Raw genomic sequence first — 16,629 nt, forward strand, 5'->3', positions numbered from 1 at the left:
ATACAGGCTAAGTTTTTTCAAGCGCGCTGATGATCCTACATATGCGCAAACATTTATAGCAAGTCATAGGTGGCTCTAACGCATCAAATGGTGGCATAATTTTCACAACGTGAAGATTAGCAATGAGGCAGCAAGTGCTGTACTTTCAAAGGCTCTAACAAAGATTCTAGTGTTGATGAAATACATAACAATATATTAGGGCTTGGGAAACACCTAGAATTGGAAATGGATGAAGAGGACGTTCATGAGCTTGTTGGCATTGAGGCTGAAGAGCTGGAGGAAGTAAGAAACAAAGAAACTGAAGCAGAAGTTTACTCGAGGCAACAATAAAGTTCACAGCAAGGAGACTGACCAAGGCGCTTGCTGCTATCAATCATGGCATACGGATGTTAGAAGAAATGGACATCAATTACAAGAGCTGACTGGCAGGTACAGGATGCTCTTACTCACTTCAGAGAAATTGGCAATGAAAAGAAAAAACAAGCTGTCCAGTCAAAAATTGATATCTTCCTGTTAAACCATCAACAGGTGTCGATGCCCCAGTGCCGGAGTTATTGGTTATCGCGCAACAGTTTGTGGATGCTTTGGCTGGGGCTGTTTTATGATTTTAAAAATGTTTTTTTTTCAGCATGGAATAACATTTAATTATAAAATAGGCTTTGTTTTAGATAAATTTTCCCAGCTACAGGCTGGTCTGAGGACATTTATGGTAGGTTAGCCTAGCCGAAACTGAACAAAAATTCTTTCAGTATTCAATAAATTACATGAGATATTCGACACTTTATAATAAAATAGGCTTTGTGTTAGATTGTTTTGCCCAAGTGTAGGCTACAGTAAGTGTTCTGAGCATGTTTAAGATAGGCTAGGCTATGCAGTATTCTTTTTCAACTTGCTATTTCTCCATTTATCGGAGCGAAACCCCATCGTAAGTTGAGGAGCATCTGTATAGACATAATAAGCATATTTTACAAGATATTTGTATGTCAAGATCAAGATTCAATTTATTGTCATTTAATAAAGATTTGTTTTCATCTGCTGTAAGGCAGACAGATTCGGCGTCGGCAGAAATTGCCTGAAGTGCCCCTTACAGTCAGAGAAAGAGAAGCAAAAGAGAGGTCCCCCCAGAGACACTGAGTGTCCATGGATTCACCGCCAGTGCTCCAGCAGCCACACAGAATTCAGTCCAAACCTTCAGCGACCCGAGCTCCAGATCGAAACCTCCGACACGATCAGGTGCCCTTCAGCGCCCTCGGCACCCTCTCGCATCCCAGTTCCGATACCTGATACCCCTTCAGCCAGTCTTGACCCAGCTGTCCACAGCCCAGTGCGGATCCCTTGACCACAGTCGCCCGCAGTCCCTGTGAGTTTCTCGCCTCGAGTCGCCAGCAGACCGCTGCCTGTGTGGGTCCTTCAGCCACAGGCCCCCTTCACTGGTTTTCCACCGTGTTCACCGTCCTGTGGGTTGTCTCCTCTGCTTCTCCTTTTCAGATGGGGGAGGGGGTTGGTGGGTAGTCTTCTCATTTTCTGGTGCCCTGCGCCAGCCCGCTGCTTCCCCGGAGCCTGCAACCCCTTGTGGCTGTTGCCAATCATAGGGTACATACCTCGCGGTTGCAGTATTTTTAAATAAAACCACCATCAGCTCCTTTGAACAGGCTCCGTTCAAAAGTTCAAACAATTTGAACTTGCCCCAGGGACACCTCGATTAGTTCCAGTGCTGTGCATCAATGTACATTCAGAATAAAAACAAGTGGCCAAAGCAACACCAGGTCCGCCTTAGTGATCAGGCCTCCAGACAAACAAGGAGCAGGCAGCAGGGAAGTGACAAGCAAGGCCAAGCCCGCCCCAGTGCTGGTGCCGCCAGGCATTCCATGACCAGACAAGAGTCTGCTGAGGAAGAACAAGCAAGACTCCAAGCAAAAGCCACCAGCTGACGGCAGCACCATTTATTGCAACCAACCTGCTAAATGCTGTAACTTACTCAGTCGACATTGAATATTCTTCCATTCATGCAGCTGTCATTGGCTCCATGTCAGAGGTCCACCAATATTGTGGAGCAAAGCAGTGGAAAGGTGAAACGCCATCAATATGTTGTTCTGATGGAAAACTAACCCTTGGCCTCTACTGGCCGAGCCCCCACAACCATTGAAAATGTTGCTGCTCGTCACCGCCTCAGAGTCCAAATATTTCCTACAACTCAGCATTTCAGATGATGCCAACAACAACAGAGGGTTTTATTTCCTGGGCAACACCGGGTATCCTGCTAGTATTAAATATATCATAAATATTTAATAAATGGGGGTGGGGTGGCAAGATGGCGTAAAGGCAAGATGAATATTCCACCTTCTCCCAGCTGGAACATTAAATATAATATTTAAAATTTTTTAAACAATAGTAACTATGGCAACTAATGTAAAAAAATCTAAGGCTCAACTTCAAAAGAAATTGCCATTTAAAAGTACGGAAGAATTGAGACCTACCTTTACAGTGAAATCCTCGGAGCCGATTTCGGCGATTCCTAAGGTCCAGAGGACCCCAGCCCGACTGATTTTGACACCGGCGCCGACCTTGCTCCATCAAGATGGTGCCGGCACCGTGGTGAGTTTGGCCGCTGCTGATCCACGCGCATGTGAAGCCATGCGCGGGGACGACATGGTCGACAGGGATGACTCGCGGCTCCACGATCTTGCCAGCGGCCTGGGGACACATGGAGTAGTGTCGGAAGACGCTCCGGCACGCCCCGTGGCTTTGCCCAGCCTGCGTGGAGTGTCGCGGGTCCCGGAGCTCCTTGATAGGGTGTGATCTGTGTGGGAGCCCGAATGCCGGCGCCCCGAAGAGGTCAGGGTGCTGACGTCGTGTGTCCAGACCCGCAGCCGCACTGCCAAGGCATCCACACCGACAGAAGAAGAGGAATTACTTACCTTTGCAGAGTACGTCCAGCAGGAGGAGCCAGCAACCTATGAAGGTAAACCTCAAAAAGTGGAATCGGAACCTGGAATGGATCCAGTATTTACAGTTCTGGAAGGGATTGCCTATCAGATGAGTAATATGTCAAAACAAATATCAGATTAAATGAATCAAGGATTTAGGGAGGTGAAAATGAAGGTGCATACTTTATTTGAAGAAATGTCAAATATGAAGCGAGATATGAATGTAGTCAAAAGTGACATTAATAGATGTATAAAATCTGTTGATACTGTTAAAGAAAATTTTAAGAAAATTGAGACAGCTTTTTCTGAGTGTCAAAGTCAAGTGGAGCATAGAAAGAGGAAGTCACGTGATGGAGTAGTGACTGGTAAGAAAATACCAGCCCTCTCCAGGAAAGTTAAAAAAAGGTAGAGAAAAAACAAAGTCACTAACACAGAAACCATAACAAATTGAAAGTGAAAGTGTGAAGAAAATGGCAGCAAAGAAAGAAAAACCAAAAACAACGGGAAGAAAAGAAGAAGGAAGGACGTCGGAAGAGAAAGGTGAAGGCCTTACCGGTACGAGGAAGCAGCCGTGGAGAGAGAAGCCCGCTCCCTGAGGTCAGTGGAAACCCAGAACTCAGGACTACAAAGATGCCTCATGGAGCCAAACAAAAGTGCGCAACTGCGCATGCGCGAGGATGCGCGATGCACAAGACAAAAACAACACCGACGGGAGGGGGGACCAGCTGAGGAGTAAATCTCCATAACTGAAACAGACAAGTATAACACGACAGCAAGACTCTCAACAGGAAAACAGAAAATAACGGGAACAAGAAGGAAGATAATAAAAATAGGAAATCAAAGAAACCACAGATGACCAATCAGAGGAAGAAGACCAACACCAAGACACCTTGAATAAAATTAAGAAGACCAAAAATACTCAACAAGATAAAACAAACAACCCAACAAGAAAACCAGAAGAGACAGAGGTAAAGGACACAGATCCTGGAGTGGACTCAGAAGAAGAAGAGGAAGAACACAGAGAAATGGAAGATGAAGGGAAGGGCCCTTTTTTTTTAAAGCCTGTTTTTTTTAAACTTTTTTTAAAGAATATATGGAATCAGTAAAAGAATGGCAGTCACAAGAATTCAGTGAAATAAAAAGAAGACTAAAAAGTACAGAAGAAAAAATGAATAGATTAGAGATGATCATGTCAGATATAGGAAAAAGAGTGGACAAGGTGGAAGAACGAGAAACAGACGTAGAAATGGAAGTAGATGACTTAAAAAAGAAATTAGAAGAATCTGATAAAAAAGTTAAAAAGACACAAGAGCTGTTAGCTCAGAAGATAGATATAATGGAAAATTATAATAGAAGAAACAATATAAAGATAGTGGGCCTTAAGGAAGATGAAGAAGGCAAAAATATGAAAGAATTTATAAAAGAATGGATCCCCAGGGTCCTAGGAATGCCAGAATTACAGGAAGAAATGGAGATAGAAAGGGCACACAGGACATTAACCCCTAAACCACAACCACAACAAAAACCAAGATCCATTCTAGTAAAATTCCGAAGATATACAACAAGAGAAAATATATTGGAGAAGGCAATGAAAAAAATAAGAGAAGACAAAAAACCACTGGAATACAAGGGTCAAAAATTTTTTTCTATCCAGATATAAGTTTTTAACTCCTGAAGAAGAGGAAGGAGTTTAATGCAGCAAAAACGACCCTATGGAAAAAAGGTTATAAATTTATGTTAAAATACCCAGCGGTACTTAAAATAGTTATCCCGGGGCAGCAAAGCAAACTATTCTCGGATCCGGAAGAAGCACGAAAATTTGCAGAACAACTACAAAACAGACAGAGAGATGAAGAGATGTAACAAGAACAAAAATGACAACAAACTATGTATATATAAAAAATAGAGTATAAGTAAGAACTAAGAAGGGAAAGAAAGGGAAGAAAGGAAGTAAGGAGGGAATTAAGAGAGTAACCTTTGTTTTATATGAAGATTAAAATCTTTTCTGGGGGGGGCTGGGTGGGGAAGAATTACAGTCACTGCGAAATCAGTTGACGCTTGCGAGTGAATTCGCAAATCCAAATGGAGAGGGGAGATGTGGTTGCCTGACAAGGGACAAAGGGCAACTCAGAAAGGGGAGGGACTATTGGGGTTAAAGAAATTTTAGATATGAGAATAGTGGAAATATTTTATGTTTTAGAAATGTTGTCTTATAATGTATTCAAAAAAAGAAAGCAGAAATGGATAAGAAGGGAAGGTGGTGATGAGGAAACGGAAAGGAAAGATAAACAAAGTATGAAATGACTATGTTGAACTATATGACTTTAAATATTAATGGAATACATAACCAAATCAAAAGGAAGAAACTGTTAAATTTACTGAAAAAATTGATATAGCATTCGTACAAGAAACACATCTAACTGAAGTGGAACACAAGAAATTAAAGAGAGATTGGATAGGACATGTAACAGCAGCATCATATAATTCAAAAGCCAGAGGAGTAGCTATATTAATCAATAAAGATGTACCAATCAAAATAGAAGAGGAAATAATAGATCCAGCAGGGAGATATGTAATGATAAAATCTCAGATATATTCAGAATTTTGGAATTTACTCAATGTATACTCACCTAATGAAGAAGATCAAAAATTTATGCAAGATATCTTTTTGAAGATAGCAGATACGCAAGGGAACATACTAATAGGAGGGGATTTTAACCTTAATTTGGACTCGAACATGGATAAAACTGGAAAAAAAACTAACAGAAAGAACAAAGTAACCAAATTTATAATTAAATCGATGCAAGAAATGCAACTTTTGGATATATGGAGGAAACAACACCCAAAGGAAAAGGAATATTCATATTATTCGGGTAGACACAAAACATACTCAAGGATAGACCTATTCCTGTTATCAGCCCACATTCAAGGGAGAGTTAGGAAAACGGAATATAAAGCTAGACTATTATCGGATCACTCACCCCTGTTATTGGCAATAGAGCTAGAGGACATCCCACCAAGAATGTATAGATGAAGATTAAACTCCATGCTACTTAAAAGACAGGATTTTAGAGAATCAGAGGGCAAATAATAAGTTGTGTAACTAAGATGAAGAAGGACTACAATCGAGAAACAGAACAGTTGGAAAGGTAAATAACAAATGAAGAAAAAGAATTAGCAATAAAGGAAGATACAACTAAAAGAAGAGAATTGGCAGACAAAAAAAATAAAATATGAAACACTACAAACATATGTGGAAAAGAACATAACGAAGACAAAACAGAAATATGAGCTAGGAGAAAAAACGCACAAAATTCTAGCGTGGCAGCTTAAGACAGAACAAACTAAAAAAATGCTATTGGCATTAAGTAAAAAGGACAAACAAATTACATATAATCCAATGGAGATCAATGAAAACTTCAGGGAATTCTGCGAACAACTATATCAAACTGAAAACAAAGGGAAAGAAGACAAAATAGATGAATTTCTAACTAAAATTGAACTACCGAAATTACAAACAGGAGCAAAATAAATTAATAAAACCATTTGAAATAGAATTACAGGAGATATTTAAAAAAATACCGAACAATAAAACACCAGGAGAGGATGGACTCCCAATAGACTTTTATAAAACATTTAAAGACTTATTAATTCCTCCCCTCCTGGAAGTAATCAACCAGATTGATAAAACACAAAACATACCAGATTCATGCAAAACAGCAATAATTACAGTAATACCAAAGTCAGGGAAAGATCCACTAGCACCAACATCATATAGACCAATATCTCTACTTAACACAGATTATAAGATAATAGCTAAACTATTAGCAAACAGATTGGCCGACTATGTACCAAAAATAATAAATCTAAACCAAACTGGATTTATTAAAAAAAGACGAACAGCGGACAATATCTGTAATTCATGCAGTAGAAGGAAATAAAACTCCAACAGTAGCAGTTGCTTTAGACGCAGAGAAGGCCTTTGACAGAGTAGAATGGAATTATTTATTCAAAGTACTACAAAAATTCAGCCTACCAGAGAAATATATTAATTGGATTAAAGCATTATATAAGGGGCCATTGGCGAAAGTGACAGTAAATGGATATATATCAAAACAATTGAACTTAAGCATATCAACAAGGCAGGGATGTCCACTATCTCCCTCACTTTGCGTTAGCTATAGAACCACTAGCAGAACTGATAAGAACAGAAAATAAAATGAGGGATAAAAATAAAAGAGAAGGAATATAAAATCAGTCTATTTGCAGATGACGATATAATATACTTAACAGAACCAGAAATATCAATAAAAGAATTACATAGGAAATTGAAGGAATATGGAGAAGTATCGGGGTACAAGATCAACGCAAATAAAAGTGAAGCAATGCCAATGAATAATGCGGATTTCACAAAGTTTAAGAAAGAATCACCATTTAGATGGCAAACACAAGCAATGCGATACCTAGGTATACAACTAAATAAAAATCTCGGCCATCTGTATAAACTAAATTATCATCCATTAATGAAAAAATTACAAGACGACTTAGAGCATTGGAAAGACTTACCACTAACACTGATAGGAAGGATAAACTGTATTAAAATGAACATTTTCCCAAGGATACAATATCTATTTCAGTTATTACCAATTCATCTAACAGAGAAATTCTCTAAGGAGCTAAAGAAAATAATAAGGAAATTCTTTTGGAAAGGGGGGAAACCGAGGATAGCACTAGATAAATTAACAGAATGGTACAAACAAGGAGGCTTACAACTACCAAACTTTAAGAATTATTATAGAGCCGCACAATTAAGATACCTATTAGAATTTTATCAAACAAGGGAAAAACCAGATTGGACCAGATTAGAACTAGATAAAATAGGGGAGAAGATACCTGAACATATATAAATGGGATGAAAAATTGGTGCAACGTAGGAATTCACCGGTATTGCATCATCTGCTCAACATTTGGAAGAAGATTCACGTAGAAAGGAATAAAACAAATTACCAACTACCAAAACTAATATTGACGCAAAATCAACTAATCCCTTTCACAATAGATAACCTTTCCTTCAGAGAATGAGAGAGAAAAGGGATCAAAAGAATAGAAAATTGTTTTTCGGGAAATAAATTATTATCCTTTGAACAAATGAAGGATAAATATAATATAACTCATGATACAATATTTGCATACCACCAACTGAAAACCTTGAAGGACAAATTGGGAAACAGTCTGAGGTTACCAGAAGGAAGCAATTTTGAATATGTGATTACAGACACAATGATAATTAAAAAATTTATAACAAACATGTAGATCAAACTGCAAGAAAAGGAGAATGAGGAAAAAAACAGTAAACCTAAACAAAAATGGGAACAAGATCTAAACATAAAGATAAAGAATGAAACATGGGAAAAGCTATGCTCCGGAACTATGAGAAATACAATAAACACGAGGTTACGCATGATGCAATATAACTGGATACACAGGCTATACATCACACCTCAAAAGTTAAATAAATGGGACCCAACAGTATCAGACAGACGTTTTTGCTGTAAAAAGGAAATGGGAACAACAATTCATGCAATTTGGACATGTGAGAAAGTGAAAAAATTTTGGGAAGATCTAAACCAGATATTAAATAAAATCACAAAAAGCAATATACCAAAAAACCCAGAGATCTTCCTCCTAAATAATATAAGAAATAAAGAATTTGGACTTGATTTGGATGGAACACAAAAAAGATTTGTTATCATAGCTGTCACAAAAAAATGTATTATGTCAACCTGGAAATTAGAAGACAATTTGAGAATACAACAGTGGTACATAGAAATGAATAAATGTATTCCATTAGAAAAAATAACATATAATTTAAGAAATAACATCACAATATTCGAACAAATATGGGAGCCATACATGAAATACAATAGAGAAATCCTACCATGGACCTCCACCACCTAAAATGACAGAAGGAGAAGACAACGAAAAGAACTGACTCAGTAAAATTTCTTGTTTATTTTTATTAAGTGAGTATTTAAGTTTAATGTATCTTATAGTTTGAACTTCAAATAAATGGGAAAGGGGGTGAGGGAGGGAGGGAAAGGAGGGGGGGAAAAAGGGGGAGAAAATTACACTGTATATATTCAAGAGAAAAAATGTCTGTATGTATCTTGGTCAATATGGTTTATAGTGTGAAAAATAAAAAAAATTAAAAAGAACTCTGCAGAAAACCTTGTTTCGAATTGATAATTGTAAATTGTAGTCAGTGCTGATACTATTGACATTGATAATGTCGATAACTTTGAGTTTAAGTTTGGAAAATTATCAATAAAATATTCAAAAACAAAAAAAAAGTCAAGTGGAGCATAATAGAGAAAAAATATAAAAAGTGGAAGGATCTTTTCAAAAGGGAATTCAATAAAGAAACTTATTGAAGAAGATTGATTCTTTGGAAAATCAGAGTTGGAGAAATAATGTGAAGATAGTTGGTCTTCCAGAAGATATTGAAGGCTTTGATTCTATAAAATTCTTTAAACACTGGATCCCAGAAGTTTTGGGTAAAGAGTTCTTTCCTAAAGGTTTGGAGTTAGATAGGGCTCATAGAGCTCTGAGAAGAAAACTACTTCCAGGACAACCGCCGAGAGCAGTTTTGATCCATTGTTTAAAATAGCAGGATAGAGAAATGATTTTACGTATGGCAGTACAAAAAGCACGACAAAATCAATCTCCATTAATGGTTCAAAATAACAGAGTGCTTTTTTATGCTGATTTGAGTCAGGAAGTTATTCGTAGACGGTGAGAATTCAATACGGCTCAAGGTGTTCTGTGGCGAAAAAGTTATAAGTTCACTTTTTGTTACCCTGCAATTTTGAAGGTTTTTTATGGAAACTTTCAATCTCAATTTATAAAAAATTATCATGATGCCTTAGTTTTTGCGAACTCCCTGCTGGAATTGAGAAGAAATGGTTGTTCTCCACCTTTGTCTCCTAAAAGGAGATTAAATAGAAATGGAAATGCAGTGGAAATGGAAAGAATGGGAAGAAAGGAAAGAAAGAAGAAATACAGAATCCTCTTGATATCGAAGATCTGGAGCAATCGTTGGGTTTGGAGTGACTGGGTTGAGGATATGGACTATATTTGAATGTGTTTATCTACATAATAAATATGTATCCAGCTGAGGGGTGGGGGAGGGGGTGGCTGACACTGAAAACTTTGTAAGTCAACTGCCACCAGTGGATTTCCCACACCCAGGTTTTTAGGGTAGTACTGCCTTTAGGTGGTTATTTTTTTTTTGTGTGTTTTTTTAATTTTTGTTTTGAATTTTTTTGAGGTTTTTTCCCTCCTTTTTAATTTTTTTTTTAATTTTTGAAGGATTACAAAGGGGAGTATTATTTTATAGAGTTTAATTTTTTAGCGTGTGTGTTAAAATTATGTCTAAATTGAACTTTTAACTTTTAATGTTCAGGGGTTAAATAATCCAATAAAGAGAAAGAGAGTATTGGCATATATAAAAAAGTTGAAAATTGATATTGCTTTTTTACAAGAAACACATTTGACTGAGAAAGAACATATGAAATTGAAAAGAGACTGGGTTGGTCAAGTTTTTTATTCTTTTAATTCTAAAGCAAAAGGAGTAACAATTTTAATTCATAAGAATTTACCATTTGAATTGGAATCTACTGAAGGAAATGCTGGTAGAGTTTTAAGAATTAATTGTAAAATTTTTGCAGAATTTTGGACACTGCTTAATTTATATGCACCCAATATAATTGATGAGCGGTTTATTTCAGAAGCTTTTTTCTTGTTAAATCAGGTTAATGAGAATATTTTACTGGGTGGTGATTTCAATTGTGTTTTGGATCCTTTATTAGATAGAAATCCGAAGAGTATAAAGATGGCAATACAACTTAATGCGTTAATGAAAGATTTAAATTTGGTAGATATTTGGAGAAAAGTTAATCCTACAAAGAAAGATTTTTCTTTTTATTCTTCAAGACATGACTCGTTTTCCAGAAATGATTTATATTTGGTATCAGCACATCTTCAGGGTAGGGTACTGCAAACTGAATATGAAAGTAGAGTTATATCAGATCATTCATTATTAATCTTCTCTTGTGAAAGTTCGGAGATAGTATGTTCGACGTATAGATGGAGGTTTAATGCAATGTTATTGAAAAAAACAGAGTTTGTTACCTTTGTTAAAGAGCATATTTCTTTATTTTTGACCGAAAATGCTAATTCTGTAAAGAGTCATTTTGTAGTATGGGATGCTTTAAAAGCTTATTTGAGGGGACAGATCATTAGCTATTCTACGAAAGTTAAGAAACAATATATGGCAGAAAGTTTACAGTTGAAAAATCAGATTGCTGAACTAGAGAAAGATTTTCAGAAAGATATAACAGAAGATTTAAAAAAAGCTGTATTAGTGAAGTTAAAATTACGCTATAATACTTTACAAACATACCAGTTTGAGCACTTAATTAATAGATCTAAGCAACATTATTGTGAGTTGGGGGAAAGGGCTCACAAGGTACTTGCCTGGCAATTGAAAGCTGAACAGATGTCTCGAACTACTAATGCTGTTAGAAAGAATTCAGTAATCACCTATGAGCCTCAGGAAATTAATGACCAGTTTTATTCATTTTATCAAAAATTATACACTTCTGAGGGGAAACAGGATAATGGTTCTATTGATTCTTACTTATCTAAATTAACATTACCGGTACTAGATGAGAAAGATATTCAGGAGATGGAATCTCCTTTTACGGATTTTGAAATCAAGGAAGCTATTCAGGAAATGCTTAATGGTAAGTCCCCAGGAGATGATGGGTTTCCTGTGGAATTCTATAAACTTTTTGACAACAAATTTTCTAATATATTTGGGGAAGTGTTAAATCAAGTTACTGAAGATCAGAAATTACCGGAAATGTGTTTGAGTGCTTTAATAACTGTTATCCCAAAGAAAGACAGAGATCCTTTACAGGTATCTTCATATAGACCTATTTCTTTATTGAATGTAGACTATGAAGACTTGCTAAATATTTACCTAAATTAGTACATATTGATCAAACAGGTGTTAGTAAGAATAGAAATGCCTCTGATAATATACTTCGATTGCGTACTTTGATCAATGTGTATTGACGGCAACATAATCATCCTATGGTAGTTGCACTAGATGCTGAAAAAGCTTTTGATAGGGTTGAATGGGACTTTTTATTTAAGGTATTAGATAAATTTAAATTTGTCCCTTTCTTTATTGGTTGGGTTAAGGCCTTTTATATGAATCTGATTGATAGGGTGGTGACAAATGGACAGACATCTTTACCTTTTAAATTGACTCTATCAACTTGTCAGGGCTGCCCATTGTCGCCAGCCCTATTTGTATTGGCTATAGAACCGTTAGCACAGGCTATTAGAAAAAATGAGGATATTAAAGGGATGAGGATTAAGGAGGAATTATATAAAATTAATCTATTTGCAGACGATGTGTTGATATATTTGACAGAGCCTGAGAGATCATTGAAACAGTTACAGGAGTGTTTATTGAAATTTGGAGAATTGTTGGGATATAAAGTTAACTGGGATAAAAGTGAAATTTTGCCAGTTGGAATTGAAGACTATTCTGAATTTTAAAATATTACAAAATTAAGATGGACGAATAAAATCAAATACTTAGGTGTGTTTGTGGACAATGACTATCCATCGTTATATCAATTAAATTATGTACCTATATTGAGCCGGATTAAAGGAGACTTAACTAAATGGAAAGATCAAGATCTTCCATTAACTCTAATTGGACGTGTTAATTGTATTAAGATTAATATCTTTCCTCGAATTCAATATTTATTTCAATTAATACGTTTACTTTCAAAGAGATTTTTTTCAGGATTTGAATAAAGCAGTACGAGAGTTTTTGTGGAAAGGTAAATTAGCTCATTAGTGTTGCACAAACTTACTTGGAAATATGCATTGGGTGGCTTACAATTGCCACATTTTCAAAATTATTATGAGGCAGTTCAGTTGAAGTTTATTAGTGGACTGATGGATTTGAATCAACCTCCTAGTTGGGCTAAGATGGAGATATCATGTCTACCTAGAACGGAGATGCATGAATTTATATTCTGTTGGAATTTGATTTTATTACAGGATTATGATATGCCAATACTGAAACATTTATTAAAGATTTAGATTTAAAAATTTTTTTGGGGTCGTAAGATATCAATTTTAACTCCATTATACAATAATCGGTGTATTCCTTTTTCAATGTTTGATAGTTATTTAAAGATTTGGAATTCTAAAGGTATAAAGACAATGCAGGACTGTTTTGTAGAGGGACGATTTCTTTCTTTTATCAATTTGAGAGAACGATTTGAAATATCTTTAAATTCTTTATTTGTGTATTATCAGCTTAGGGCTTTGGTAAAAGATAATTATAGTGGAGAGATGTATTTACCTACGTTGCCGAAATTTGAATCTTTGACTTCTACTATACCAAAAAAGGGTTATGTTTCAGTTATGAATAATTTATTACAGGATAATATGGCGATGGGAGGGAGGGAGAGCACTGGAGATGAGGCATTCCACCAGATGACCTGGATAGTGCTCAGGGAACCTCCTTGCTCAGGGAGTTCCCTTGACCCAGTGTCTGCAGGACGACCCTTTTTAACCACATAAATGTATCAGAGAAAATCAGCAGGTCACATAGTGTATAAGGGGCTTGGATAGGACAGGGTGACAACAGCAAATACCAGCGGATATCAGTTTAAGGTGAGAGAAGGAACGTTTAGGGGAGATGTCGGTTAAATTTTTTTTTACAGAGAGTGATGGGTACCTGGAATGCATTGCTGGGAGTGGTGTTGGAGCTGGTACAACAGGGATATTCAAAAGACTCTTGGACAGAAAAATCTAAACTTAAATGGGAGATTGATTTAGTGTTTACTTTTCCTGAAGATGATTGGGCGAACATGTGTCAGGACAATGTAATTAAATTGACTAATGTAAGATATGGTATGGTTAATTATAATTTTATATCAATTGTATTTGACCCCAGAAAAGTTAAAAAAATATGGGTTTAGTAATTTGGATTCTTGCTTTAGATGTGGTTCATGTACTGGTACTTTTTTACATGCTGTTTGGACTAGAGTGAAAGTCCAACCATTTTGGCAAGAAATTAACATAGTTTTGGAAAAATTGTATAATTTTAAACTACCCTTGGATCCAACGAATTTTTTGTTGGGAGATTCATATTCATTAAGGGGAATGGGTTTGGATAAAGTTCAAATTGCTTTTGTATGTTTGGTGTTGTCGGTAGCGCGTAAATGCGTTGCTAATACTTGGAAAGATGATGTAGAAATTAATATAATACGCTGGCATAATGAATTGAAAGCTTGTATTGTTATGGAAAAAATTACTTATAATTTACATGATAATTATTCTTTTTTTGTTCATAAGTTGTCCCCATATTTGAAATATATGCAATTGGATGTATTTTGAACTGTTATTAACATTTATAAATTTTTAAAATATATATGATTTATATTTTTGGCTCCCCTTAAGGGGGTGGGAGGTGGGGAAGGGTTTTTTTGATTTTATTTTCTTTTTTTTGTTATTTTTTAATGTTTGTTGTGTTTTGTTTTTCTTTATATATAAATCTTTGTAAAATTATTTTGTTTGAATATTTAGATTGTATGTTATACTTTTTAATAAAGTTTAAAAAAAATTAATAAACAAGTGGACATTTTGAGATATCCAATGCTTTTTAAAAATAAAGACCAGAATAAATGGGAGGGCCTTGGAAAGGTCATGTTTTTTGTCAGGCTGTGCTTACGGCAACATAGACAGGCACTTTGGCCCATCAACTATATTCCGACCCATGGAAAAGAGAGGAGGTCGCAAATGCAGAGCAGCCGATTGACCGGGGTCTTTGGGGTGGGAAGTCAGGTGTTGCAGTGAGAAATATTGGTGTCACAGGGAGCAGCAAAGTGAAGGGGATGGGAGTGGAGGAAAGAACAGAGGGGAGCAGTCCATTGGGGTGAGGACTGGAGAAGGTGCAGGTCAGCAGGGAGGGGTGAAGGAAGGAATAAAACTTGCATGTTGAAATGTTTGGGCCACGTGCACCTGTTGGGAATCTCCCCCTCCCTCCCCTCTTCTCCTCCTCCCTCCCTTCCCCTTCCCTCCCCACTTTCCCCTCCTCTCTTTCCCTTCCCTCTCCCTCCCACCCCCCTCACCACTACTCTCTCTCATTTCCTTGCCCCCAGTGATCACCTCTTTTTTCTCACAGGCCCATGTTTACTGCGAAGGAGATGTCGTGTACGATGCACTTCTCAACCAGGTAGGCTCAAAATCACCTCCTCTTGATTCCCAGTCCCTTCACGGTGAAGCTATTATCCCCGCCACCCCCACTCCTGCCTCCACCACCCCCATCCCTTCTGCTACCCCACTGTCATTTCTTCCCCGAAGCAGGCTGTATCCCACCATCAATGTGCTGGCCCCTCGACGAAATCAGGTCAAGAAACCAATTGTGAGGAGATGGATGGGAGAGAGGGAGGGGAGGGATGGAGGGAAATGGGAGAAAGCGATGGGAGGGGAGGGATAGGATGGAGGGCGATGGGGGAGGGATGGAGGGCGATGGGAGGGATGGAGAGCACTGGCGATGAGGCATTCCACCAGATGACCTGGATAGTGCTCAGGGAACCACCCTGCTCAGGGAGTTCCCTTGACTCAGTGTCTGCAGGATGACCCTTTTTAACCACATAAATGTATCAGAGAAACTCAGCAGGTCACATAGTGTATAAGGGGCTTGGATAGGACAGGGTGACAACAGCAAATACCAGCGGATATCAGCTTAAGGTGAGAGAAGGAACGTTTAGGGGAGATGTCGGTTAAATTTTTTTTTACAGAGAGTGATGGGTACCTGGAATGCATTGCTGGGAGTGGTGTTGGAGCTGGTACAACAGGGATATTCAAAAGACTCTTGGACAGGCATGGATATGAGAAAAGTAGAGGGTTATGGATGTGTGTGGGGGTGGGGGAGGTGGTGGGAAGAGTGAGAATTGTTGAGTTTACATGGGTTAGCACAACATTGTGGGCCAAAGGGGCTGTACTGTGATGGATTGTTCTATGTAAACTAGTGACAGACATCTGGAACCCCCACAGTTACCTTGACTATATCTCTTCCTATTCCTTTCTCTCACTTCCTCTGCCTGCTCCAAGGACATGGCTTCTTATTCCAGGACATTGGAAATATCTCCTCCTCCTCCCTCTACTCCCATCAACTCAGCTGTCACTAGCATCTCCTCCATTTCCCGCCTGTCTGCCCTGGCCCCCATCCACCTAAGACACAGCAAGAAATGTTCACCCAGCATATTTCCCCCACCCACAACATGATCCCACCACCAGACACATCTTCCCCTCTCTGCTTTCCGCAGGGACCGCTCCACTCATCCCTTCCAGCTAATCGCCCTCTCGTGGAAAATGCTACTCTTACCCATACCACTTTCACCACCAGTTGGGGCCCCAAACAGTTCTTCACTTGTGAACCCACAGGGATCATCTACTGCATCTAGAGCTCCCGTTGTGGCCTCCTCTACACCCCTCCCCCCTCTACCCCTCTCTCAGGCAGCACATCCCACACAGCCACCACCCTCTGTCTTGAAGAGGGTACCCCCCCCACCCGTCCATTTCAAACTCTCCCCTCCCACTGTAA

General features: G+C 37.9%; 1 protein-coding gene across 3 annotated transcripts in view; it reads left to right on the forward strand.

Moving 5' to 3' along the window:
• Window positions 1-16,629, forward strand: part of parp2 (poly (ADP-ribose) polymerase 2) — a 60,468-nt gene that overhangs the window by 23,443 nt on the left and 20,396 nt on the right. For all 3 annotated transcript variants that reach the window (XM_069940800.1, XM_069940802.1, XM_069940801.1), the window contains one exon: window positions 15,205-15,255. In XM_069940800.1, coding sequence (XP_069796901.1) covers window positions 15,205-15,255 — 51 coding nt within the window. The remainder of the gene's footprint in view (window positions 1-15,204; window positions 15,256-16,629) is intronic.

The sequence above is a fragment of the Narcine bancroftii genome, chromosome 5 (assembly GCF_036971445.1).
Source record: "Narcine bancroftii isolate sNarBan1 chromosome 5, sNarBan1.hap1, whole genome shotgun sequence".
Classification (NCBI taxonomy): Eukaryota; Metazoa; Chordata; class Chondrichthyes; order Torpediniformes; family Narcinidae; genus Narcine; species Narcine bancroftii.